The sequence below is a fragment of the Microcebus murinus genome, chromosome 8, assembly GCF_040939455.1.
Source record: "Microcebus murinus isolate Inina chromosome 8, M.murinus_Inina_mat1.0, whole genome shotgun sequence".
Taxonomy (NCBI): Eukaryota; Metazoa; Chordata; class Mammalia; order Primates; family Cheirogaleidae; genus Microcebus; species Microcebus murinus.
The window spans coordinates 88,796,126-88,823,671 of record NC_134111.1 but is presented as its reverse complement, the minus strand read 5'-3'; the positions used below and the strand labels follow the sequence as shown (position 1 = coordinate 88,823,671).

Here is a 27,546-nt window from a genome sequence, read left to right as displayed (position 1 = left end):
CAATATCCTGGTTGTATTTAAAGCAGCGATGCAAACAAACATTTGTACACCGATGTTCATAGCAACATTATTCACAATAGCCGCAAAGGTGGAAACTACTTAAATGTCCATCAATGGACCAATAAATAAAATGTGGTACATACATGGAATGGTGTATCATTTAACCTTAAAACGGAACGAGATTCCAATATATGCTACAATATGAATGAACCTTGAAAACATTATGCTGAGTAAAGCAAGCCAGAGGACAAATGTATTGTTCCATTTATATGAGGTCCCCAGAACAGGCAAATTTACAGATGGAAAGTAGAATGATAGTTGCTAGGGAACAGTGGAATGGGGAGGTATTGTTTAATGACCACAGAGTTTGTTTTTGTTTTTTTTTTTAAAACTCATGTTTATTTTCCATCAACCTTATTTCCATTTTTAAGAGTTTGTAGAAGAACTTAAGACCACTCAGTGGTTGTTCCCACCCATTCAGTGGCCTGAGCAGTGGGAGCTGCAGACCAGTCTTCCGTGGCATGGGTGCTCCAGTCTTCAGTGGGGACCTGCTGAGTAGGCACAGAGGCACCTGCACGCCTTCAGACCAGGCTGCAACCTCGGGCTGAGAAGAGTAAACTCAGGAGCTGGAGCTGTCCATTCACCCTGAAACTCCTCTTTGGTCACAGCTTTCTCGGCGGCAGCTTGCTCTTCCTTTTCAATCTCTTCAGGATCTCTGTAGAAGTAGAGATCAGGCATGACCTCCCACGGGTGTTCACGGGAGATGGTGCCACGCATGGGGAGGACTTCCCGGGCCAGCATCCACCACATCAGACCCACAGAGTGAGCCCCCTTGTTGTTGCATGGGATGGCAATGTCCACGTAACGCAGAGAAGAATCTGTGTTACACAGAGCAATGGTGGGCAGGCTAACATAAGATGCCTCTGCGAGGGGCTGGTGGTCAGCCCTGGGGTCAGTAACCACCAGAAGACGCGGCTCCCGGAACGCTGCCTGGATCTGGATCTGGTCAGTGAAGGTGCCAGGAGTGAAGCGGCCAGCAATAGGAGTGGCTCCAGTGGCAGCAGCAAACTTCAGCACAGCTCCCTGGCCAGTGTTCCTGGAGGATGTGACACTGACATCAGCAGGGTTTTCAATGGCAACAATGGCACGAGCTGCCAACAGAAGCTTCTCCCAGGTCCTCTTCAGATTTATGATGTAGATGCCATCAGTTTTCCTTTTGTAGATGTACTGTTCCATTTGGAAGTCAAGGTTGGTGACACCTAAGTGGGTTCCTGCTGCAAGGAATTTGAGGACATCCTCCTCCTTCATTTGCAGGACATCAAGGGCTCCGGACATCGTGAAAGTTTCCCTTTAGGTTACGACTGGAATCCAGAACAACGCCATATGGACCCCTTCCGCGGGTAGCGTGGAAAAGCGACCACAGAGTTTTTATTTGAGATGATAAAATGTTCTAGAAATGAACAGTAGTGATAGCTGCACAACATGTATATATACTTAATGCTACTAAACTATACAACTAAAAATAGTTAAAAGGGTAAATTGGGCCGGGCGCGGTGGCTCACGGCTGTAATCCTAGCACTCTGGGAGGCCAAGGTGGGCGGATTGCTCGAGGTCAGGAGTTCAAAACCAGCCTGAGCAAGAGTGAGATCCTGTCTCTACTATAAATAGAAAGAAATTAATTGGCCAACTAATATATATAGAAAGAATTAGCCGGGCATGGTGGCGCATGCCTGTAGTCCCAGCTACTCGGGAGGCTGAGGCAGAAGGATTGCTTGAGCGCCGGAGTCTGAGGTTGCTGTGAGCTAGGCTGACACTGTGGTACTCACTGTAGCCTGGGCAACAAAGTGAGACTCTGTCTCAAAAAAAAAAAAGAAAAAAAAAGGGTAAATTGTATGTATATCTTGCCACGAAAAAGAGTGAAAAAATCCTCATTATGACAATGCATTACAGTTTTGCTAAATGTTACCACTGGGGGAAACCAGGCAACAAGTACAAGGGATCTCTAAATTATTTATTACAACTACATATGAATCTAAAATTATGTCAATTTTTTTCTTTTTAGAAAGAGGGTCTCCCTGTGTTGCCAGGCTGGAGTGCGGTGGCTATTCACAGGCCCAATAGTAGTGAATCACAGCCTCAACCCCCTGAGCTCAAGTGATCCTCCCTTAGCCTCTGCAGTAGCTGGGACTACAGGTGACATCCACCAAGCCTGACTTTTTTATTAAAGTTTTTTACAATTATGTCAGTTTTTAAAATGAGAAAGGATACATTTTATTAAATTAATATTGTATCTTTTTAAAAAAATGGTTTTTATTTTATTTTATTTTAGAGACAGAGTCTTATTCTGTTGCCCAGGCTGGCGTGCAGTGGCACCATCATAGCTCCTCACACTCCTGGGTTCAAGTGGTCCTCCCACCTCAGCCTCCCAAGTAGCTGGAACTACAGCTGTGCATCACCACAGCTGACTAATTTTTTAAATTTTTTGTAGAGATGGGGTTGCCCAGGCTGGTCTCAGACTTCTGGGCTCAAGTGATCTTCTTGCCTCAGCCTCCCAAAGTGCTGGGATTATAGGCATAAACCACTTCGCTCTGCCATAAGACATTTTATTACAACAGCCAGAATGGATTGAGACACTTACCAAAGCCTTTTGATGCAGTATATCATTTTTTTTTTTTTATGAGACAGAGTCTCACTCTGTTGCCCCAGGTAGAGTGCCATGGTGTCAGCCTAGCTCACAGCAATCTCAAACTCCTGGGCTCTAGCAAAACTTTTGCCTCAACCTCCGGAGTAGCTGGGACTATAGGCATGTGCCACCATGCCTGGCTAATTTTTTCTATATATATATATATTAATTGGCCAATTAATTTCTTTTTATTTTTAGTAGAGACGGGGTCTCGCTCTTGCTCAGGCTGGTTTCAAACTCCTGACCTTGAGTGATCCACCTGCCTCAGCTTCCCAGAGTGCTAGGATTACAGGCGTGAGCCACCGTGCCTAGGCAATGCAGTATATCTTACATGTGGGATATTTGTGATGATTTAATAGTAGAGAACTCTTCGGATGCAATACAGACATGTCATTGTATTACAATTGCAGCATTCAGTACAGTAACACGCTGTACAGGTTTGTAGCCTAGAAGCAGCAGGTTTATAGCCCAGGGGTATAGCAGGCTGTATACACCCTCTAGGTTTGTGTAAGTTCGCATAACAACGAAGCCACCTAATGATGCATTTCCCTGAATGTATACCTGTCACTAACCAGTGAATAACTATGTATCATAAAATAAGAGGGGAAACCTCGGAACAAGAACAGAAAACCAAACTGAACAAGAATGGATACTATCATGCTGGTGTTGGGGGAACAGCAGATTTAACCAAAGGATTTTTTTTTTTTTTTGAGACAGAGTCTCGCTTTGTTGCCCAGGCTAGAGTGAGTGCCATGGCGTTAGCCTAGCTCACAGCAACCTCAAACTCCTGGGCTCAAGCAATCCTTCTGCCTCAGCCTCCTATGTGGCTGGGACTACAGGCATGCACCACTATGCCCAGCTAATTTTTTCTATATATATTAGTTGTCCAATTAATTTCTTTCTATTTATAGTAGAGACGGGGTCTCGCTCTTGCTTAGGCTGGTTTTGAACTCCTGACCTCGAGCAATCCGCCCGCCTCGGCCTCCCAGAGTGCTAGGATTACAGGTGTGAGCCACCGCGCCTGGCCTAACCAAAGGATTATTAAAGGGAAGAGCCCCACAGGGATTCAGAAGGCCAGGCCTGTCCCTTCCAAGGGCATTACCAGCCTTGGTTTTTTATTTTGTCTAGTTGAATTTCAAAATGTTAGATTCTTTTTATAGGGCTCCATCTGTAGCATTGCTCTCAGTTTTTCTGCTCTCATTAAGGCTTCTTGTGGGAGGGGGAAGAAAACTGCAGAAACAGGTGGGCATGTGGGCATTTACCTACCCCAGTTCCAGGGTCTCTCAGTCTCTGGGACAGCAGGCAATGCTTCAGTTGGGCTGCCACCCTCTTCACCACATTGTCCCGAGTCCCTTGTGATAGCTCAGACCTTAAGTGCTCCCTGACTCTCACCTCCAGGCCTTTGCTTAGGCTGGCTTACTCCTGAAACAGCCTGGGCCTGGTGAATGACTTCTTCAGTTCTGGCGGGACCTCCTCCAGGAAGCCTTCCTTGATCTCTGTGGCTCCCTCTGCACAGTGCCTCCCCTCTACGCAGGCCAGGCAGGTCACCGCAGTAAGGTTGCTGGCGGTGATGACGCACCAGGCCACGGGGTTGTCTCTGGGTACCAGGGAAGGAAGTAGACAGTGTATGTCAAGCTTACTCTGGATGGATCAAAGCAGGAAGGAGCCTCTTCTCTGTTCTGAGATGTGCCCAGAGAGCCACATTTGATCTGTTTACTGGAGAGGATTAGCACACGGACTCTGGAGCCAGACTTCCTGCGTTTCAATCCTGGCTCTGCCACTAACCAGTGTGTTGCCTTGGGCCTTAACCTTTTCATCATCTGTAAAATGGGTATGATAATAGAACCCATCTCATAGGGGTGTTGTGAGAATCACATGATTTACAGGCTTGCTCTTCCTATTATTACTATTTATTTCCCTCTGCCTCCCTAGAATCCCAGACTAGGTCAAGTCCACCTTCAACACTCTGCTTCATATTGCAAGAGTACGTTCCCTTTTTTTTTTTTTTTTTTTTTTTGAGACAGAGTCTTACTCTGTTTCCTGGGCTAGAGTGCCATGGTGTCAGCCTAGCTCACAGCAACCTCAAACTCCTGGGCTCAAGCAATCCTCCTGCCTCAGCCTCCCGAGTAGCTGGGACTACAGGCATGCCCCACCATGCCCGGCTAATTTTTTCTACATCTTTTTAATTGGCCAATTAATTTCTTTCTATTTTTAGTAGAGACAGGGGTCTCACTCTTGCTCAGGCTGGTTTTGAACTCCTGACCTTGAGCAATCCTCCCGCCTCGGCCTCCCAGAGTGCTAGGATTACAGGCGTGAGCCACCATGCCCGGCCAGTACGTTCCCTTCTTAGCCCTTTCCACTGTCTATACTTACACATTCACAGAGTTACTGACTGCTGTCTCTTCCTCACTAGGTTGACCGAGTGCCCTGTGGGGTAAGGGGGGACGTGCAGAGGGCAGGGGGCGCTGGCCTGTTTGTGCACCACAGCAGCCCCCGATCTTAGTCCAGTGCCCAGCACCTCAAAAGTGCTCAAATGCTTTTTCTTTGTTCCAAGAAATGTATCTCTTAGTATTATGGAGCAGGAGGACGGAGTCACAGAAGTTCTGGGAACAAATGAGAAGACTTAAAAATAAACCAGTTTTGAAATGGATGTCACAGAGGAGACAGGGAAGTGGCTAGACTCCTCCTTCCTGCATTGCCTGATGCAAGAGGACTCAGCAGAGGAAGAACTTCGGTGGGTTGGATGTTGCCACCGTCCCTTCTCCCCTGCTGGGCCTGCAGGGTATCTGGGACCGAAGGGGGCTCTTGGGATCTCTCTGGGAACCCATCAGGTTGTGTCAACCTCAGTTTTGGTTCTCTGTGGATGAAGAGAACTTGCCAGGGCCTGGAAGACCCTGTGGGATCCAGGCCTGCCCACCTCACAATGACCAGGCGTGCTCAGCCTCCCACCTCTGCTGCCCTATTGTGCTCCAGCCTCACTGGCCTTCTGTTCCCCAACATGCCACGCTCAGAGCCTTTGCACGTGCTGTTCCATCTGCCTAGAATGCTTTTCCCTCAGCTGTCCCTAGGTCCAGCCCCTTATCATTTAGGTCCCAGCTCAACTGAGAACTTAGAGAGGTCTGCCCTAAAGTCCATGCCCTCAACCCTTTGACCTTGAGTCATTTTCTACTTATGATTTGGCTTTACTTCTTTCCATAAGTGTCTGAGATATCATATATTAAATGACCTTTTGTGTTTATTGTCCACCCCCCCCCACCTGTAAGTTCCATGAGGACAGGGACTTTGTCTTGTCATTGCTGATATCCCAGAATAATCCTGACACATAGAAAAAGCCCAGTATTTGTTGGGCTGACTGCCTGATTGAATGAAAGGAGTATCCCCTAGAGCTGTACTGCCCAATGTGGTAGCCACATGTGGCTATTTAAATTTAGATTAATATGAAAGTAAAACTTCAGTTTCTTGGTCATATTAACCCATTTCAAGTGCTCAGTGGCCACATATGGCTGGTGGCTATCATAGTGGACACCGCAGATGTAGAACATTTCCATCATTGCAGAAAGTTCTATTGGACGCCACTGTGTTGGACCACAAACACGCATTACACTTTCCTGCTTCTGCCCTTGGCTCATGTCACATGCTCTACCTGCCCCTTGACAAAAATCCTTCCCATGTAGAATTTGGCACTATGTTAAAATGAACAAAAGCCTTAAATGCAATTCAACAATTCAACTTGCCAGTAAATAATTGTTGACATATGCAAAGATTTAGCTTCAAGGATGGTCAGTGCAGCACTGTTTATCATAGGGGGGAAAAGGAGAGATTGGTTAAATTATGGTACAGCCATCAAAAATAGAAGACTGTGTAATGACATGGAAATATTTTCAAAATATACTGTTAGATGAAACAAAGTCAGTTACAACACATGAAAAAAGTTACAAAATACAGTGAGATTGGAATGAAACTCTAGGGAGACTTAACTTGATCTGCAACTTTGAAAATTGTCAATAATGTAATTAAGTATGTGATTTCCCATTAATGAGCATGCATTACTATATGATTTTATTTTTTTAAGTCCCTTGGAGTTGTAAAGACCAGATCAAACAATCTGTAGAAAAGTGCTGGACAGAGTAAACACTCAAGAAACACCTGCTGCTTTTATGCATAGAAAAGTGGAGAGAGGGTATTTGCCAAAGTGTTAGGAGTGGCTGCCTCTAGGTAAAGAGATGGAGATGATTTCATTTTCTTCTTTTGGTTTATCTCCCTTTTCTAAGTGTTCTCTAATGAACATGTATTTATTTTGAAATAAGGGAAGGGGACAATAAAAGATATTTTTAAAAATTCTTCAGGGCTTAACTCAGGCGCTAGCCCTCCATGAAGCCCTTTTTCCTTGATTCCTTGGTCACTGACTCCCCCCACACTCCCGACAGACACACACACACACACACACACACACACACACACACACACACACACACACACACACACACCCTCCACCCAACCTTGCCGGTCGGCTCATCTCGTGCTCTAGAGAGCACAGCTTCTCTGGAGGCTCTCAGCAGCAGGTCGTATGAATGAACAGAAGGAAGGATGGAGTCGGCACCCCAATACCAGCTGCTTCAGGGGCCCTTGCCTACTGTTTGCTACGGAGCCCGCATCCGGCATCCGGCAGAAGCAAGCCACTGGCCAGACTGACGTGATGCAAGGAGCCTAGAGGAGGTGAGATCACCTGCCCTTTTCTTTTACTCCGGAAGCCGGAAGCCGGTGACTGGGGACCTCCCCCACGCAGTCTGGGAGTTCCTGTGTCAGTGGGAAAGAGCGCTGGCTACGTTTTGGGAAGCTAGGGAGGAGTCGAGCAAGGCCACCTCCTCCCTCCCCCACCCACCATCCTGTGTTGCTTCTTTGGGGGTGGGTGGCTAGGAGAGTCATGGTCAGAGGTGTCCGTAGAGGTTCTGAGTGGCGAGGAGCCATGCCCTCCGTTCCGCTAACCCAATGGGTAAGAGTGTGGCCTTTCCAGTCCAACGTCCAGGTTTGAATTCTGCTTCCCCACATGACAACTCTGAGTTACTTAACCTTTCTGTGCCTCTATTTTCTTATCTGTAAAATGGGGATAATGAGTAAAATAGCATCTAGGAAGAAAGGCTGAATGAAATTCGCTAGATGAACGATCTCAGCGGTTCCCACTTTTAGCCCCAGACACAAGACGCTGGCCAGGGAAGGTCCTGGCTGACAATGCAGAGCTGTAGGGCTGCCCCGTTTATTCCCACAACAGCCGCAGCCCGAAAGCGAAAGCGCGCCCGCCCCAGGCCCAGCCCGAGGCCACCGCTTCCCGCCGTGTCCCGCCGCAGGGCCCCGCCTAGTCGGCCCCGGGGCACGAGCCGCGCCCCCGCTCCAGCGAGCGGAAAGGGCTGGGCCGGTGGGAAGAGCGCAAGGCGGGGGTCGGCGGGCAGCGCGCTGCGAAGGGGCCGAAGTACTCGGCAGCGAAAGTGACCACGTCTTCGGGCTGGCGCAGCAGCAGGAAGAGCAGGAAGTCGGACATGAGCGCCTGGGCTTCGGGGTGCTTCCGCAGATAGCTGGTGTGGCCGAGTCGGAGCTCCTCCTGGAGGGGGACGGGCAGCCCTGAGCCTGAGCCTGCGGGGCGAGGGCGCTCCAAGAAGGGCTAAGGGCCACCGCAGCCTTGCAGGCCTAGGGATGTGCATTTCAGTCAGGCTCAAATAGAGATCGGGATGAGTGGATTTATGCCCCGCCAAGCTGTCTGTAGCCTCTCCTCACCTTCCTCTCCAGGAACTTGGAGAGGAGCTCCAAGTCCTCCTCCCACACCAGGGGCTTCTTCTCAAACACTGGGCGAGGCTCAATCTCATCTGGGTGGGCAGGAAGGAAAGCTGCGTCTCCCACCCCAGAACCTTTCTTGGATCCACAGAGGGATCCCAGCAACACCCAAACAGAAGGCTCAAGAGAAATCCCAGGATTCTGCCCACATGCGCAGAGTTGCAGGAAGGGGCTGAGGTCAAAACTCTGTCTGACTCCAGGCTCCTGTCCCATTCATAGCACCTCAGTCCGGCCCTGCATCCTGGAAGGGCTGAGGCCCTCCCACCTCCCCTTCACTCTCCCACTTGATGCTACACGGCTTCACTCACCTTCCTCCCTCATTACGGGCATCTTGGTGATGATGCAGCACCCTGGGGAGCCCACCTGGATTCTCTTGGCCAGGTGCCTGGAGTGCAACACAGAAGGTGTAAGCATAAGTTTTCCTAGACCACCTGCTATGGGCTGAATTGTGCCTTGCCACTGTAACCCCCAAAGTGATGGCATTTGGAGATAAGGCCTTTAGGGAGGTAATTAAGGTTAAATGTGGGCCTGGCGTGGTGGCTCACGCCTGTAATCCTAGCACTCTGGGAGGCCGAGGAGGGCAGATTGCTCGAGGTCAGGAGTTCAAAACCAGCCTGAGCAAGAGTAAGACCCGGTCTCTACTAAAAATAGAAAGAAATTAAGTGGCCAACTAATATATAGAGAAAAAATTAGCCGGGCATGGTGGCACATGCCTGTAGTCCCAGCTACTCGGGAGGCTGAGGCAGGAGGATTGCTTGAGCCCAGGAGTTTGAGGTTGCTGTGAGCTAGGCTGAGGCCACGGCACTCACTCTAGCCTGGGCAACAAAGCGAGACTCTGTCTCAAAAAAAAAAAGGTTAAATGTGGTCATGATGGTGGGGTCCTAATCAAATAGAAGGAGATGGCAGAGAGCTCTCTCTGTCCACTCGCACACAGAAGAAAGGCCAGGTGAGGACATAGTAGAAAGGGCGGCTGTCTACAAGCCAAGAGAGAGCCCTCACCAGAAACCAACCCTGAGGGCACTAAGATCTTGGACTTCAGCTTCCAGAACTGTGAGAAAATACATTTCTGTGTTGAAGCCACCCAGCCAGTACTCTTTTGTTAGGGCAGCCTGAGAAGGCTGATACACGACAGCGCCCCCTTCAGAGACCTGTCCTGGAGACCTCAGTTTACTTTTGCCTCCTGCTCTTGGTTTTTGAGTTCTTGGGTGGTGTTCATTTCTGTATTACCAGATAATACACAGGGCTTGGTAAGCATAAGGCCCCTGCTTGGTGGGGGCGGGGGGAGGACTGAGACCTTTAGAGATAAAATCATGGAGCCTTCTGCTATGGGACACTCAAAATAGAAACATACTAAGTTATGAAATAAGAAAAGACAACAGTCTGATTACTTTTTTTCCCAAGGTAGTGACTATGCAAATACCTACTGTGTTTCCCTGAAAATAAGACCTACCCATATAATAAGCCCTAGCAGGATTTCTAAGCATTTGCACAATATAAGCCCTACCCTGAAAATAAGTCCTAGTGATGGGCATGGCTAGGCAGTGTATCTGCGCAACCCATGCATTTTGTCGCGGAGCGGTAAAGAAAATGAGCAGCCCTTCTCATCTGCCCCCTGGTGACAGCTACTATCCCAGAGGTGACAGGAAAGGTGCGGGCAGCCCCACCAACAAGGTCGGCTCCCCCTGTCAGGTCCCGGCCATCCTGTGAGTGCTGCAGGCTGAGGCTTTGAGGGGAAAATAACACATCCCCTGAAAATAAGCCCTAGGGTGACTTCTTGAGGAAAAATAAATATAAGACCCTGTCTTATTTTCAGGGAAACATGGTATTCTGAAATTTCAAGAAACAAATTCTTCTCCCCCACCCGAATTATCTTGTGATTTGGAGCCAGAGCTTTGCTGGTGGCAGCTTGGTAGCATGCCAGGGGCACTTCTCCCAGCACATGGGTTTGATCAAGTGTCCAGTCATTCAAACCCTGGTGTGTTTCATGATTACCCGTAACACCGTGGCAGCTGCTTTAGCTCTGCCTCGGGCCTGTGGAGGGGCATTAGCTTCCTCAGCCATTCTAGGTTCTTTGGTGAGGAGGTCTTGGGGGCTCTGTGACAATTAGGAGAACAAGTGAGTAGATGAAGAACGGGTGAATGATGTGGCTAAAGCAGGGGGATGATCAGCTGGATCTCAGTGGCAACTCTTCCTGCGGGTATCCAGAAACAGCTGGTCTCCCCTTTGTCCTATCCCCCACCCCATCGCTGAGCACCCATGCTCACCCATCGGGCAGCAGGTAGTACTGGCAGGACATGGGGATGCCCTCCTCCGAGTGTACGGTCTGCTCCACGATGAACACTTCAGCCTGCTGACGGCCCACCTGGATCGTCTGGAAGCCCAGGGCTTGCTGGTAACCGGCGAAATGGGGGCGAGGTGAGGCGGATGTCCACCAACGTCTCCCCGCTGTCTCACTCTGGCCTTGCCTCCATCTCACATCTTCATTCCTCGTTTGCTGCTGATTACCAGCCCTTGGCTGTCCAGACCCTCAGGTGCCACAGATTTGAGTTGCACCCCCCCCCAAGCTAAATTGGGGACCCCTTCTTAGAGAGCCAGCTCCAGGTTGTCCCTGCCCCAGACCCTCTCATGCTACCTTGATGACCAAGTGCTTCTAGTTGGCAGATTCTGTTACAGGGATGAGGAGCAGTGAGGGCGTGGGTGGGAGATGGGGTGGGCTACTACAGGGGCCAGTGAGGGGAGGTGGTGGAGTAAGGCTCTGAGGAGTGAGACCAGGCTGAGATTGGTGGCCACCTCAAGCCCTTTCTGCTGCTGGCAAGTTGTCCCTGTTGTAATTAAATCTTAAACCCCTGTTATGGCTGGAGTTGTGGAGAGAAAAGTACTAATGTTTCAAAGACAGTGGGAGACATAGTGTGTGCTCATTCGTTCGTGTCAAACACGTTGCTGCTTGCTGTGTTTGTGATGCACAAGCCTAGAATGTAATTTATAAAGTTGGTCCAGGAAAGACAAATCAGCCGTCAAAGTGTCTTGAAATCTCTTGTGTTCAAAGGCATAGCTTTTGTTTTTTTTTTTAAAGATGGGATCTCACTCCGTTGCCCAGGCTGGAGTGCTGTGGCATGATCATAGCTCACTGCAGCCTCAAACTCAAGCAATTCTCCTGTCTCAGCCTCCCGAGTAGCTATGACTACAGGCACACACCACCATGCCCAGCTATAAAGGGGTGCCTTTAAAATCACCTTATTACAGGAAGTCCCAGGTGGTATGTTGATTATGAAATTTTAGCCAAAATAAAGAAGAAAAAGCCAGATATGGTGACTCACACCTATAATTCCAGTGACTGGGAGGCTGAGGTGGGAGGATCGCTTGAGTCCAGGAGCTCAAGACCAGCCTGGACAAAATAGTGAGACCCGGCCAGGCGCGGTGGCTCACGCCTGTAATCCTAGCACTCTGGGAGGCCGAGGTGGGCGGATTGCTGGAGGTCAGGAGTTCGAAACCAGCCTGAGCAAGAGCGAGACTCCCGTCTCTACTATAAATAGAAAGAAATTAATTGGCCAACTAATATATACAGAAAAAATTAGCCGGGCATGGTGGCGCATGCCTGTAGTCCCAGCTACTTGGGAGGCTGAGGCTGGAGGATTGCTTGAGCCCGGGAGTTTGAGATTGCTATGAGTGAGGCTGACGACAAGGCACTCCAGCCTGGGCAACAAAGTGAGACTCTGTCTCAAAAAAAAAACAGCAACAAAGTATCGAGACCCTGTCTCCACAAAAAAATAAAAAGGAACACCCTTCAGGGTTGAGAAATCATAAAAGAATATTTAAGTGCAGTTGAAGATACTGAAGTTTATAAACGATGTATCTTTAAAAGCATCCCTACACTAGGTTTATTTTTCCTATACTGATTTTTGTGCAAAAAGGCTTGCTTCCCCGAACTGTTCCCACCTCTCACTCACTCCACCTGCCCCACACTGAACCACTGACAACTGTAGTTCTTGCTTTCTCTTGCCCTTGGAAGCCCCACTCCCACTCCTGCAGTTCTATTCCACCCCGGCTTCCTCTTCCACTCCAAGCTATCTTCTCCCCCATCTCAGTGCCCTCCAGTCCCCTTCTAGTTTGTCCCCAAAGCAAGTCCCCTGCCCAAGAAGCCCCCTCACGTAGGTGGAATGGCAGAGCTTGCCCTCGGTGTCCAAGGCCAGGAAGCGGGCATTGCTGGGCACCATCCGCCGCCAGGCCATCACCCTCAGCAGTACCAGGTTGGTAGCTTTGGAGATGAAGCCCTTAACTGAGCTCCAGGGGAAAACAATCACTCCAGTCTTCACTGCCTGTTCAGGACAGACCTAGGTCAGAGACCTGGAGCCAGAAAGCAGCGGGGTGGGGGGGTGGGCAAGCCAGTGTTGGGCAAAGGGCATATGGTTCTTAATGCGTCCAGGCTCCTGGCCTGATGCACCCTGTCCCTGCTCACAGTTCTGAAGTGATGTGGAGTGCAGCTGCCAGCGGGCTCTCATCCTCACCTCACCCTCCTTGATACTTCTGGTCAAGACCAGCTGGTCATCCTGCTTCAGCAAAGTTGCCTTCCGCTCCAGGGGGAGGATGGGGAACTAAAGGCCAGAGCATGCAGGGGAGATTGGGGGACTCCCTGGACTGCCCAGAGGTCACCTGTACATTCTCCATTGTAATGTTTTTAATTTAAAGAACAACAACAACACAACAAATCAAAGAGCCCCTTTGTTTACAGTAAAGCTCAAGAATAGCAGTCACATTATGGTGCAATACAAAGTTAAAAAGCAATGTTAAAATGCAAAGTTAAAAAGCAATGCATCACTCTACCTCAGGCAACAGAGCAAGACTCTGTCTCAAAAAAAAAATGCACTTCAGAATCGTGGTTTTAAAAGATGGGGAGAGTTTCTGTGGGAAGGTTCTTAGGCACCAGTAGTTTCCAATGTGTAAACAGGTCACAGTCACATTCCAGAAGTTAGTGACGTGGTAGAGGGGGCTGAGGGTGTGGGGCACAGAGCTAAAGGACTTGGAGGCCAGGTGGCCAAGGGCCCCAGAGAAAGGCAGGCTCTGGGAAAGGCCAGCCCCCAGGCCCCCCAGGGAGAAGGTGGTCTCTCGGTCTTGGGGAGGCTGGTGTGGGCGGGGTTCAGAGCTTATGTATCAGCAGAACTCAACAGCAGCAAACCGCTGCTTACCTCCAGCATCCTGGATAGATTGGTTTCTGAGTTGTGGGGGTTGCAGGGTAACCAGGGAGAGAGTCGGGAGACACTCCACTGGGGCCCCTCCCTCCCTCCCAGCATTTCTATTCTCTCACCCTGGATCAGGATCAAAGCTTCAGCCCTAGGAAGTACCTTGATGAACTCGTGACCATGTAGTTCTCTGACCTCCAAACGCCATGAAAGATAGCCTGGGATGTGGGGAGGCAAACACTGATGTCACAGGAGACATGGGTTGGAGATCGAAGGAAGGGAGGGTGGTGGCCCAGACTGGAAGACTAGGTGTAATGTGGTCACAGAAGAACTACTGGCAGGTCAGTGTTGCTCTTGTCCTGAGTCTGAGGCTGTGAATAACCTCCTTGCACCACCCGCCCGCCCTTGCCTAGTCCTGGTCCCAAGGCAAAGGCAAAGTCAGGGGAGTTGGTCCTGAATAAAGATTCTGGGAGTGGTTGGGGGGTACGGTGGAGAGGGAGAGGGGTGACAGGCTCAGACAGCAGGAACTCTACCCAGTAGGGAGTTTCCACAGAGCATTTTGTCCAAGAAGCCACGGCTAAAGGCATGCACGAAGATGCAGTCTGACATGACGCCCGATTCGTCCTTGTGTTTCCCTCTCTTCACCTCAATGCTCAGCTCCCCCTGAGGCTCCCCTGCCTCTGAGATCATGTCCAGGGTCTCGGAGAAGAACAGCATCTGCAGCTCCTCCCGCTCTGGGGGCGAGGGGCCGGTGGGGACAGATAAAGTCCTTGCTCCTGAGTCTCAATCCTCTAATCCCTGACCACCAGTGTCCCCTGCAGTACCCACCTACCCCTCCTTACCCCACACGCCTCCCCGCTGGCCCTTGCCTGGGCTCCAGTGGCATCTATAGGAGCCAGCAGGTGAAGACCCCCTCCCCCACGTCCCTGGAGTCTTCCCTTAAAGAGTGTCAGCAAATAGCAGTCCTCAAGCCTTTTCTGAATCCCAGGAGAATCAAGGCTGAGATTGTGGGGGGCCGGTCTGAGCCTGCCCCCTCTATCCTCCCCAGACTCGCACCCGGGTCCCACACCCCTACTGCGCCACCGCGCCACCGTCTGGGCTCACTGAGGGAGCTGAGGAAGTCGATGGCTTCAGCATTGGCCTCTGGGAGTGGCAGGTGCTCGGGACTTGCGGTCGGGGGGTCCTTCCCTTTGTGGACTGCAGGGGGAGGACGTGTTAAGACGGCGGCCCTGGGGAGAGGGCGGGGAGGGACAGGCGTACCCCGTCCCAGCCCCGCTTCCCCCAGGAGCAGAATCCTCCCAGACTAAGCCTAGGAGGGAGAGTGAGGGAGAAGAGGTCCCCCAATTTCCAGCCCCAGCAGCCCTCTTCCCACCTATGGAGTAAGCTCTGGAGGACATGCTGCTTGCCGCTGCCCGGTCTGTGTTCAGCTATCTCCATGGCAACCGGGAGCTACACCCCCCCCCCCTTAAAGGGCCATCAACCCACTTCGCTACACTCAGACCTTGGAGGAAATTGACATTGCAGGGTCTGGAGCTCGGCTCATGCATGAGATGTTGTCCAGCAGAGGGAGCATTTGACATTATTAAGAAACAGGGGTAAGAAATGGGTCATTAGAATGACCTTAGAAACCCAAAGTCAGACGTAGCTTCACATGCAAAGAATCCAATTAGATGACACGTAAATACCTCTGCAAGTTGTGTCCTAATACATGTAACAATAATGATGACAACAACAATCATAGCAACCCCTTAACCATGCTTACTTTTGGCCAGGCACTATTCTAAAGGGCCTTACATATGTTATGTCAATCTACAGACTAACCCTGTGAAGTAGGTACTTTTATTACCTCCACTTTTATGAACAAGAAAACTGAGGCACAGAGAAGTTAAAACACTTTCTCAAGGCCACACAGCTAATAATTGGCAGAACCAGGACTCAACCCAAGGCAGTCAGGCTCCAGAGTCTGAGAGAAATCAGAGGATAAGGAATCAGAAAATAGATGATACACTGAATGCAAACAAGTAGGGCAACGATATGGAGAGTGATTAGAGATATAGCCTTGAAAACTGAATGATGCTATCACTCAAACCCCAGGCTGTGGGCCATTTGATCTCCATCCTGTACATATAAAAAGGGGCTCAGCCTGATAGTGGGGATCACAGGAAAAATCTTGGTCCAAAACATCCTCAGTTACCTGAGGAACTGGCCACCACTTCCAGGCCAGATCACTTGGGAAGGTAATCCTCAAATGGCTCTTTATTGGTTAGTCATCTTTCAACTTCAGGAAGATTTAGGATTCCACATAGAAATGCTTATGAGAATCAAACTAGCAGTATTATTTGTGCGTATACATGTGTCATAAAACGTTGTACATATTTCAAATTCTCAATATGTTTAAAATAATTCGGCATATTGAAGTGCATAAAAGACAAGCCTGAGGATTCTAATTTAAATTGAGCAGTTGAATAATTTAGACTTGTCATTTTAAGTTAAAGTCTGTAAGTAGAACTAGCACATTAAAAATAAAAAAAACTTGGCTGGGTGAGGTGGCTCACGCCTGTAATCCTTGCACTCTGGGAGGCCGAGGCGGGCGGATTGCTTGAGGTCCGGAGTTCAAAACCAGCCTGAGCAAGAGCAAGACCCCGTCTCTATTATAAATATAAAGAAATTAATTAGCCAACTAATATATATAGAAAAAATGAGCGGGGCATGGTGGTACATGCCTGTAGTCCCAGATACATAGGAGGTTGAGGCAGCAGGATTGCTTGAGCCCAGGAGTCTGAGGTTGCTGTGAGCTAGGCTGACACCTCGGCACTCACTCTAGCCTGGGCAACAAAGTGAGACTCTGTCTCAAACAAATAAAAAAATAAAAATAAAAAAACTTGGAATTTACTATATTTGAGGTATGATGAGGTGGCCATGCCTGTAATCCCAGCACTTTGGAAGGCTGAGTTAGGAGGATTGCTTGAGGCCAGGACTTCGAGACCAGCCTGGGTAACAGTGTGAGAATCTACATCTATGAAAAATTTAAAAAAAATTTTTTTTGGCCGGGCGCTGTGGCTCACACCTGTAATCTTACCACTCTGGGAGGGTGACGCAGGTGGATTGCTTGAGGTCAGGAGTTCAAGACCAGCCTGAGCAAGAGTGAGACTCTGTCTCTACTAAAAATAGAAAGAAATTAATTGGCCAACTAAAAATATATAGAGAAAAAATTAGCTGGGCATAGTGGCACGTGCCTGTAGTCCCAGCTACTCGGGAGGCTGAGGCAGGAGGATCGCTTGAGCCCAGGAGTTTGAGGTTGCTGTGAGCTAGGCTGACGCCACAACACTCACTCTAGCCTGGGCAACAAAATGAGACTCTGTCTCAAAAAAAAAAAAAAAAAAAAATTAAAAAAAATTTTTTAAATTTATAGACCTGATACAGTGGCTCACACCTATAATCCTAGCACTCTGGGAGGCTGAAGTGGGCAGATCGTTTGAGGTCAGGAGTTTGAGACCAGCCTGAGCAAGAGCAAGACCCCATCTCTACTAAAAATAGAAAGCAATTAATTGGCCAGCTAATATATAGAGAAAAAATTAGCCAGGCATGGTGGCGCATGCCTGTAGCCCCAGCTACTTGGGAGGCTGAGGCAGTAGGATTGCTTGAGCCCAGGAGTTTGAGGTTGCTGTGAGCTAGGCTGATGCCACGGCATTCACTCTAGCCTGGGCAACAAAGCGAGACTCTGTCTCAAAAAAGAACTGATACGTGCTACAGCATGGATAAACTTTGAAAACATGTCGAGCAAAAGAAGCCGGTCACAAAAGACCACATATTGTATGATTCCATTTATATGAAATGTGCAGAACAGGCTAATCTATGGAGACCGAAAGTAGATTTGTGGTTGCCTAGTGTTGGCTGGGTGAGGCCATGGAGGAAGGGAATGATGTCAAATGGGCACATGGTTTCTTTTTGGGATGATGAAATGTTCTAAAATTAGATTGTGGTCATGGTCACAAAACCGACGAAAAATCACTGAACTGTATGCTTTAAAAGGGTGAATTTTGTGCTATGTGAATTATATCTCAATAAAGCTGTTTATAAGATATAGAAGATTCATATAAAAGCTAAAGAAACAAGCAAACCCTATTGCTTTCATAATGTGAATTACACAAAGTTAGATAAAATTATTTGGATTATTAGGACAAAGTTTAAAAAAGAAAGAAGCAAATTATGGTCTAGATGTTCTACCAGAGGCACCCACATAGTTCTCTGCCTATGCCCTCCCTGCTCCGCTGCTGTCCAGATCCCCTGGCCTGAGGGAAGATTGGCTTCCCATGTGCTCTTCCCTCCAGAGCTCTCTCCCAACACCCCTCTCTGCAGCCGCCCCTACTGCATGGGGGTCCTGCCTTCCTGTCCTCATAGGCTCCCCACTTCCTGAGGGCTCTTGTCAACTCTCTCACCTCTCCCACCAAAATTCCATCCCCCTTTTGCCAGCTCTTTCCTACTGGCTGCTAGAGGGGAAAACAGTTGGGAAAAGCAGCTTGCAGAAGGACTAGCACCCAGTTTGTTGTCTTTTTTAAATTTTTTTGCTTTTTAAATTTTTTTTTTAATTTTAATTTTTTTTTTTTTGAGACAGAGTCTTACTCTGTTACTCGGGCTAGAGTGCCATGGCATCAGCCTAGCTCACAGGAACCTCAAACTCCTGGGCTCAAGCAATCCTGCTGCCTCAGCCTCCCAAGTAGCTGGAACTACAGGCATGTGCCACCATGCCCGGCTAATTTTTTCTATATATTTTGAGTTGGCCAATTAATTTCTTTCTATTTATAGTAGAGACGGGGGTCTCGCTCTTGCTAAGGCTGGTCTCAAACTCCTGACCTTGAGTGATCTGCCCACCTTGGCCTCCCAGAGTGCTAGGATTACAGGTGTGAGCCACTGGGCCCGGCCTTTTATTTTGCTTTTTTGAAACAAGATCTCACTGTGTTACCCAAACTAGAGTGCAGTGGCATCATCCCAGCTGACTGCAACCTTAAACTCCTGGATTCAAGCGATCCTCCTGCCTCAGCCTCCTGAATAGCAGGGACTACAGGCATGTGTCACCATGCCCAGCTAATTTTTCTATTTTTTATAGATATGGGGTTTCACTGTGTTGCCCACACTGGTCTCGAACTCCTGAGCTCAAGTGATTCTCCTTCCTTGGCCTCCCAAAGTGCTAGGATTATAGGTGTGACCCACCACATCTGACCTGTTATCTATTTTTTAACCCTCTGGAAGAGATCTATGAAAAAATTATTGTTTTGCTCCTTAAGCCAGTGTAAGAACACCTTGGAGCAGGTTGACATACCAGCTGTGTGGCCCTGGGTAGGGCGGCGCCTCTGAGCCTGAGATGGACAGCCACCCGAGTGCCCAGGTAGGCATCCACTGAACAACAGCTAACCTAGAGGGGCTCACTATGCGCTGAAGGTATTAACTCATTCAATCCTCACAATAAGCTGCTAAGGTAGGTACTATCATCCCCATTTGACAGATGAGAAACTGAGGTACAGAAAGGTTAAGTAACCATCACCAGTTAAGATATGGGAATTAGGGACTCCAACTCAGATGGCTGGCTCCAGATTCTACATTCTTTTTTTTTTTTTTTTTTAGAGACAGGGTCTTACTCTGTCACCCAGGCTGGAGAGCAGTGGTATAATGATAGCTCACTGTAACCCAAAATTTGTGGGCTCAAGTGATCCTTCCACCTCAGCCTCCCAAGTAGCTGGGACCACAAGTATGCATTACCATGCCTGGCTAAATTTTAAATTTTTGTAGAGATGGGGATCTCGGTATGTTGTTCAGGCTGGTCTCAAACTCCTGGCCTCACCAATTAATTTCTTTCTATTTATAGTAGAGATGGGGTCTCGCTCTTGCTCAGGCTGGTTTTGAATTCCTGACCTCAAGCAATCTGCCCGCCTCGGCCTCCCAGAGTGCTAGAGTCTGCATTGTTCTAATGCTCCTAACGGACTTACCCTAAGTTCAGTAATAACAGTAACAGGGGGGGCTGCTGTTAACTGAGCACTGTGTGTGTCATTCAGTTTCTCCACCCATCCTAGAATGAGGCTCAGTGATACCAAAACACTTGTCCAGTCTTACATGTAGCCAGTCAGAGCAGAACCTAAATTTGTATCCTGATGAATCCAACTTGAAGTGCTCTCTATTTATACCACCCTGTCCAGCATTTGGCCTGAGCCTGGTGTATTTACATACTCTTGGTGTTGAGTTCCCACCTGCCTTCAAAGGCTCCGTGTGTGGGCAGGGTTTGGAGGACCAAGGCCAGCCCCAACACGCCCACACACACCTGCTCTCCAGGGCTTGCACTTTCCTTTCTACAACTCCCCCCTGATCTGTTCTTCCCTGGACTGAGGAAGGCTGCCCACTTAGCCCCCCTCCCTTTCTTCTTTTCTTCCCCCAAAGAGAGACAGCCTGGGACCCAGGAAAAATATGAAACAAACCCAAACTATTTGCTGGTTATTTTAAAAACTACATATTATTTGAATACCTTTGAGGCCATTTGTCCATCTCCATTTCCTCTATATAATTAATCATTGTGCCAGAAATCTGATGTAGCATTTTTCTTTTTCTTTTTGAGACAGAGTCTCACTTTGTTGTCCAGGCTAAAGTGAGTGCCATGGCGTCAGCCTAGCTCACAGCAACCTCAAACTCCTGGGCTCAAGGGATCCTCCTGCCTCAGCCTCCCGAGTAGCTGGGACTACAGGCATGTGCCACCATGCCCGGCTAATTTTTTCTATATGTATTAGTTGGCCAATTAATTTCTTTCTATTTATAGTAGAGACAGGGTCTCGCTATTGCTCAGGCTGGTTTCGAACTCCTGACCTCGAGCAATCCACCCGCCTCGGCCTCCCAGAGTGCTAGGATTACAGGCGTGAGCCACCGCGCCCGGCCTGATGTAGCATTTTTCAATGTGACTTCATATGCCTTTTCTCATCTGACCCTCCTAATAGCCTTCAATAAGTGGAGTTGCTGGTGAAGGTTTATGATTTTGCTGTCTTGTATCATTTCTGATATCAGGCACCCTATGCATTTGAGGACACCCCTCCCTACACTCAGCCCAAAGTAGTTCAGTTGGGTCTAACACTCCCCTTCTATCAGAGAAGCCCATTTCCCTGACTCCCATGATTATGACCCCATGTGCTCCTATGGGCACATGACCCAAGCTGGACTAATGAAATTCAAGCCCTGGAACCACTGGAGGTAGTTTGATGAACTAGTTAGTATACTGCCTGCAAGGCTGGGACTTCAAGGGACCATCTTTCCACTGCAGGGAGAAAGCCTGGCTGAGAATGATAATACAAAAGAAAGCAGAGCTGAATGAAGATTCATTCCCTTTGAACCCTTGGATTCAGCCATGCCTGGAGCCACCATGACACAATTCCACTCAATTCAACTCAATTTCATGAGTTGATAAATTCTCCTTTTGTTTTAAGCTGCTTTATGTTGAGTATTTGTCATTTCCATCTAAAAGGGTTCTAACTCATCTATGGTTGTGGCCATTGCGGCCAGTGGTTGTCTTCTCCATTGGAAGGTGAAGAAACTGAAGTCAGGGAGATGACTTGCCCTAGGTCACTTGGATGCGGAATGACAGAGCTGGGACTGGAACCAGGGTCTCTAAGGCCAGTGACATCTGCTGTCCTGCAAGCAAAATTCATGTGGTCTGATTGTTACTGGTCAGTGCCAGCCCCAGGAGACTCATGTGCTCATCATTTGGGACAGATGGCCCAGTGGGAGGATCACATAAGGCTCTGGGAAAATGCTCCAGAGAACCATCACCAAGTGCTCCTCGAAACTGGGCATACCCAGAGTGAACTGCATAGTCCAGGGCTTAGTCTTGGGGCTCGGATGCCCAAGATAACAGTGACCCCAGCACATCCCAGAGCACACAGAACTGCCCTTCTGGAAGGTGAAGACCACAGTCCAGGCTGGGAGCAGTGGCTCACGCCTGTAATCCTAGCACTCTGGGAGGCCAAGGCAGGCGGATTGCTCAGGGTCAGGAGTTTGAAACCAGCCTGAGCAAGAGCGAGACCCCGTCTCTACTAAAAATACAAAGAAATTAATTGGTCAACTAAAAATATATAGAAAAAATTAGCTGGGCATGGTGGCACATGCCTGTAGACCCAGCTACTTGGGAGGCTGAGGCAGCAGGATTGCTTGAACCTAGGACTTTGAGGTTGCTGTGAGCCAGGCTGATGCTACGGCACTCACTCTAGCCAGGGCAACAGAGTGAGACTGTCTCAAAAAAAAAAAAAAACCACGCCCCATTCCTCCAACCCCAGCCCAGGTACAGCAGTGATCAAGGACAATGTCAAGGTCCCCAGCCTGGGGAGAGGAGCGCCTAAGAGGGGAGGCTGAACTGTGGCCAGGGGTGGGAAAACTGTGTCCTGCGTTGGCCCCAAGGAAGTATGGCGTTGAGCCAGTGCTTCCTGGTCTTCAGCCGCACCAGGGACACTTTCAAGAGTTTTGCCATAGCCAAATGGCACCTTTACTTTGTATTTTCCTATTTCAATAAATATCTCTAAGTACTTTCATAAACTGAAAACCAGTGTCCCCTGTCAAAAATAAATATTGACCCCAGAGAAAAATACAATGAAAACAAAACTATGTTGTTAAAGTTTAACTAGAGATAGTTGCCAACTAAGGTGTGGGCCTGGAGCCTGGCTCTTTCTTTTTAGAGAGGCATTAAAGACAGCTAGCGCCATGGCCTTGAAGTGCTCTGACTTCACAGGACTTTAAGGGCACATGCTGTGATCACATATAATCGCCCTCCTGTGGCCAGTGGTACACTTGTGCATCTCAAGCTTTGGACAACACCGAGATAAGCAAATTGCAAACCCTGAATGCATGGGCAGTGGAAATAATATACTTAGGGCATCGTTCCTGACCAGAGCTCTTGAAGTTCAGTAACTCCAAGTTAGAGGGCCTAGAACCAAGACGGGAAAATAGCAAGAAGTTTCTCTACTATTTTCACACACGCAGCAGTAAAGACAAGGTGTTGAGTGATCGAGCCTTGGTTAAATCATTCATTCATTCAACATTTATTGAGCGCCTACTATGTGCCAGGCACCGTGCTAGGCGCAGAAATACAGAGATGCATAAGATACAGTCCATGCCCTTAAGGATTCACAGTCTAGAAGGGGAGACAAACATGTAAACAAGTAAAATACAGTGTATTAAGTGCCACATGAGAAGCATTCACAAAGTGCAGAGGTAGCACTTCGAGGGGAGGGACAGGAGGGTTGCCTTCCTGGAGGAGGGGGCCTTTGAGGGCATTCTGAGAGATGAACAGGTATTTGCCAGGCAGACAAGGCAGGAGGAGCAGGGGAAGGCATTCCAGATAAAGAAACAGCATGAGTGAAGGCACAGAGGCATGAAACTGCAAGTCTTTGGCGGGGGGACTCTACTAGTCTGGCGGTATTGCTACAGTGTACCAGAGGCCATGGCTGGAGAGGGTGGCAGAGGCAAGATGACGAGGGAAACTGAGGCAGGGGGTATCTCGGAGGGAACCAGAGGCAAGCAGAGCCCGAGGGAATGCTGCTTCCACACGAGAAGAGAAGGCTCCTGGCTGAGCCATGGTGCGCCTGCTTGAGGACCATAGGGTTCCTCACTGTGGCCCCCAAGGGAGCTGGACTCAAGACCAGAGGAGAAGTAGAGCTGGAGGCAGGGCGAGCAGAGGGGAAGGGCCCAGGCCTGGAGCCGCAGAGCAGCCACGTGCGAGCTGTCTGCAGGCAGACCGCTGATCTCTGCACTCCGCTGCCCGGAGCCCCTCCTCCCAGCCAGGATGGGGCCGAGGACCAAATGGGAAATCACATGGGAATGTTCGTGGCAAACTGCAAAGGGCCACATGAGTGTCAGGGTTACAACATATTATAAATCTTGCTAACTCAAAGAAGAAAGAGGTATAGAATAAAGCAGAAGAGAGTAAGCTGTAGAGAAGAATGCAGGCAGAAGGGCTGAGAAAAACGGCCAAAGTGAGAAAACTGCGGCGGCCAGGGCAGACCGTGGCAGACCATGGCTCTCTCTCCCCTGGGAGGGGGCGGCCCTGTGGGCCCAGGACAGGGGCAGAGGCCTACGGGCAGGACCAGGCCAGATGTGCAGGGAGGGCATGTGACCTGCAAGACTGTTGGGCTCCACATCCCCGCTCTGGTGTCTCCTCAGCCTGGGGCAGAGATTTCCTTGGCAACCAGGACCCTCCTCTTCCAGGCTGGGGTGGGCACTGAGACAGAGATTGGCCAGACAGCCAGACTTCCAGCCCTTTCAGTGTTCTTAGGAATGGCTCTATCTGAAAAATGCCTTTGCAGGGGTGTGGAGGGGTGGAGGCAGGGAGGCACGGGGAGGAGGGCAGAGTCTCAGGAAAGCAGTCTGGTCGCCCTTCTGAGAGCCCACTTTTCCAAGGCACCACACCTTAGGCCACTCTGAGGGGCCGAGTTTCTTCCCCAATCCTGGATGGGGGAGGGGGAGAGTGGTCTCAACCTGGGCATGGCTCCTGCTGCCCTGAGGGCTCCGGGCTACAGCGGGATGAGGCGTCCCGAAGGAGCTAATAGCAGCCTCCATGTCCTGCCGGACCCTCCGGTCAGTAGGCTGTGGAGATGTCCCCAGGCCCCTCCTTTCCTTGCACCCTTCATGGCTCAGCCTCACCCTGTGGGGTCTCCAAGTCTCCGACCAGCTCTTTCCTCTCTGTCTCGAGGTCTCATCGCCTTGTCCCTCCCCTCCGCCTGACCAGTGTGGAGGAATGATGCCCACTGCGGGCGCCGATGGAGGTGGTGGAGCTAGCATGAGAAGGACGGTGAGGAGCGGGCGATGGGTGGCCTCCCCACCGCGGGGGTGGGCTGGGCGGGGGCATCACTTGCTCTTGTGCATGTCCTTCAGCCGGCGGAGCTCTTCCAGGAGCTGGGCCCGGGAGCAGCCATCGTCCCCGGTGGGGTCTGGGCCTGGCCCCAGAGCCTCCTGCAGTGCCAGGCAGTGGGTCCTCAGGAACGGGTTGTAGGAGCGCTCCTCTCCCAGGGTGGACGGGCACTGTGGAGCGAGAGGCACCCGGTTTGGTGGAGAGAAGATGGCAAATGAGCCCAAGACATGGAAGCCCAGCCCCCGCCCAGTCCTGGGGTTCAAGAGTTGACTTGAAGGCCCCTGTCCCGGTCAGAGCTCTGGGAAGGGGCCCACAGGCCCAGGCTCAGCTGAGATGGGTTCCCGCTGGGGCTGAGTGCCCGCACGGCCCTTCTGGGCCCCGGGTCCACACCGTGCTTTTGCGCTCCATCCGCTGCCTCTGCACCCACTGCATCTTCCTCTCCCGGGCCAGGTTCTCCGGCTCCACCACGCCTGCGAAGCCCAGGTTCTCCTCCGCGTACTCGTGACCTAACAGTGGCCGTGGGGGCCGAGACCCAGAGCAGAGAGAGATTGGTGGTGTGGTCAGAACGAGTCCTGCCAAACCCCGGCCCAGGCCCACGAGTACCCGACAGCCAGGGAGGAGGGCGGCGCTTCCAGGAAAACCCCAACCACCCGAGCTGCTTCTCTAAGTGCGGGCACGAGTCAGCCGTGAGGGAAGAGGTAGCAGTGGTTTGGGGGAAAACCTACTGGACTTGGGGCCAGGGGGCCTGCATGCCAACCCTGACTCTGCCACTGCTCAGTGTGTGACCTCAGTCTAGTCGCCACACCTCCCTGAGCCATAATTTTCCCATTTGGCAAATGGAGAAAACAATAATGCCACTGGACACAGATGTCACTGCTGCGTTCCCGATTCCTAGAAGAGACCCTGGCATACGTTAGATGCACATAATGTATTTGTTGAGTGAATGAATGAACGAGTTTTCTGAGGATTAACTGAGATACTGGTGAATGTTTCTATAAACTACAAGGCGATGGTTACGTGCAGAGTGGATTTACTGGCTTCTCCCCAGATAAGCAAAGGCTGTTTTCTGTTCCAGGCTCTGGCAATGAACAACTGGACATCTCTCTGGGACGCTCTGGGGCATGTAGGGCTCCCAAGAGGCCAAAGGCTAGCTGGCAGGGGTCAGTGGCCCGAGAAGCAGAGGCATTAATGAGCCAGCACTCTAGAGAGAAGGGAGGCTGGAACTCTGCCCCCCATCCCTAGAGGTGGCTCCCAGGAGCCGCCAGAGGTGGATCTGTGTCACCTCTGGGCCAGGAACTGGGTTGGTCTGGGCTCTAGGGGAGTGAGAGGCTGGGGGAGCCCCTGTCTCAGGTCAAGCATGGGGCTGGGGGGGGGAGAGAAGTGGGGAGGGGGTGCCTCACCAGGCCACAGCAGGGTGTCATCCTCCAGCCCCAGCACAGTGTCCAGCGAGCTTAGCATTGTCTCTGCGGTGCCCTCAAAGGTCCGTCCTGGGTGGGTCAAGGGAGTATGTCACAAGGGGCAAGGATAATGCGCTTGGTGTAAGGCACATGGAGAGGGGTGGGGGACAGCTTGTGCACGCCCCTCAGCCATGGCCCTGCCAGGCCCACCCCTCCTTCTGAATGGGAGCTGGGCCTAACTGGTCACCCCCGACCAAGCCCATCTGAAGCCTCCACTGCACACAGTGACATCTGAGTGGAGAGGGCTGCAGAACCTTGAGGCCGAGCTCTCGTGGCCCCACGCCCTGTAGATGTCAGGCTGCCCTTTCCACAGGGCGCTTCTCTGGGACTCCATGCAGCCTGGGACATGATCCTCACCCACCCATGGGATCACCTGGCCATGTAGGGGTGCTCAACTTTTCGTAACCATGTCCTGCCAGTCACTGTGTCAGAGAACCAGGCTCCACCCAGTGGAAACAAATGCCCTGCGAGGTCTTTTTTTTTTTTTTTTTTTTTTTTGAGACAGAGTCTCGCTTTCTTGCCTAGGCTAGAGTGAGTGCCATGGCGTCAGCCTAGCTCACAGCAACCTCAAACTCCTGGGCTCAAGCGATCCTCCTGCCTCAGCCTCCCGAGTAGCTGGGACTACAGGCACGAGCCACCATGCCCGGCTGATTTTTTTTATATTATATATATTAGTTGGCCAATTAATTTCTTTCTATTTTTATGGTAGAGACGGGGTCTTGCTCAGGCTGGTTTTGAACTCCTGACCTTGAGCAATCCGCCCGCCTCGGCCTCCCAGAGTGCTAGGATTACAGGCGTGAGCCACCGCGCCCGGCCTCCTGCGAGGTCTTTACTCAGCCGGAGGCATAGTGTCCTGCCCATCCCCACTGGGAAATCTTAAGGATATAGAACAAGGTCCAGGTAACACAGATGGAGTAACTGCCAAGGCAGCGTCTGTGCTGGAACCAGTGCTCCAGGGCGTTCCATGGGACTGTGGCTGCCTGGGCCTCTGTCCATCCCTCCCCTCTGCTCGCCACTCTTCCCTCTTTCGTGGGAACTCACCACAGCCAGAGAGGAAGAGCAGGTCCCCTGAAAAGAGGCAGGAGGGACCCTTGTAAGGCTCCCCGTCCAGTAGGTAGACCAGATGGCCTTGTGTGTGGCCAGGGGTGGCCAGAGCCCGGATCTGAAGCCGTCCCACGCTGACCACATCTTGATGACACAGGGGACTGGGGACAAGGCAGTAGGGGAGAGAAGGTACTAGAACCTGCTCCACGCTGATCCTTGCCCACATCCCAGGCCCATGCTGCCACACCAGAGAGAAGGCATCCTGGTGCCAAGGTCTCAGATCCAGGCCCATCCCATCCTCTTCTGGGGAGGATGGCTGGATCAGGCACGGGGCCCAATGCCAGTCTCCAAATGGGCTGGGATCTGCTCTCTAAGGGCCAGGAAGGGCGCCAGCAAAGATACACCCGCTGACACCCCTGCAACATGTCACTGAAGGTTGGGGGTGAGGGCAAGGGTCACAGGCCCCCCGTGCCAGGGTCAGGGACT

The 27,546-nt window shown here is 50.5% G+C and overlaps 2 protein-coding genes and 1 pseudogene across 4 annotated transcripts in view; all 3 read right to left on the bottom strand.

Annotated features, from left to right (window-relative positions):
* Positions 1-395: 395 nt before the first annotated feature.
* On the bottom strand, positions 396-4,495 carry LOC142872386 (small ribosomal subunit protein uS2-like; annotated as a pseudogene).
* A 3,408-nt stretch (positions 4,496-7,903) lies between these two features.
* CATIP (ciliogenesis associated TTC17 interacting protein) lies at positions 7,904-15,140 on the bottom strand. Of its 2 annotated transcripts, XM_012740304.2 has the most exons (10): positions 15,059-15,139; positions 14,791-14,883; positions 14,220-14,420; positions 13,849-13,904; positions 13,015-13,101; positions 12,658-12,825; positions 10,774-10,898; positions 8,818-8,894; positions 8,453-8,541; positions 7,904-8,279 (listed from the first exon to the last, which is right to left on the bottom strand). In XM_012740304.2, exons 1-10 carry the CDS (start codon positions 15,081-15,083, stop codon positions 8,037-8,039), a joined length of 1,164 nt encoding a protein of 387 aa, XP_012595758.2. In that variant the 5' UTR covers positions 15,084-15,139; the 3' UTR covers positions 7,904-8,036. The 2 variants fall into 2 exon arrangements, with proteins under 2 accessions (XP_012595758.2, XP_075862058.1); XM_076005943.1 differs by lacking the exon at positions 12,658-12,825 and having other exon boundaries at positions 15,059-15,140.
* Positions 15,141-22,727: 7,587 nt separating this feature from the next.
* Positions 22,728-27,546, bottom strand: part of PNKD (PNKD metallo-beta-lactamase domain containing) — a 71,171-nt gene continuing 66,352 nt past the window's right edge. For both annotated transcript variants that reach the window (XM_012740224.3, XM_012740225.2), the window contains 4 exons: positions 27,058-27,221; positions 25,960-26,046; positions 24,950-25,065; positions 22,728-24,729 (listed from right to left, as the gene is read on the bottom strand). In XM_012740224.3, the coding sequence (XP_012595678.1) occupies positions 24,556-24,729; positions 24,950-25,065; positions 25,960-26,046; positions 27,058-27,221 (541 nt within the window). In that variant the 3' untranslated portion in view covers positions 22,728-24,555. The remainder of the gene's footprint in view (positions 24,730-24,949; positions 25,066-25,959; positions 26,047-27,057; positions 27,222-27,546) is intronic.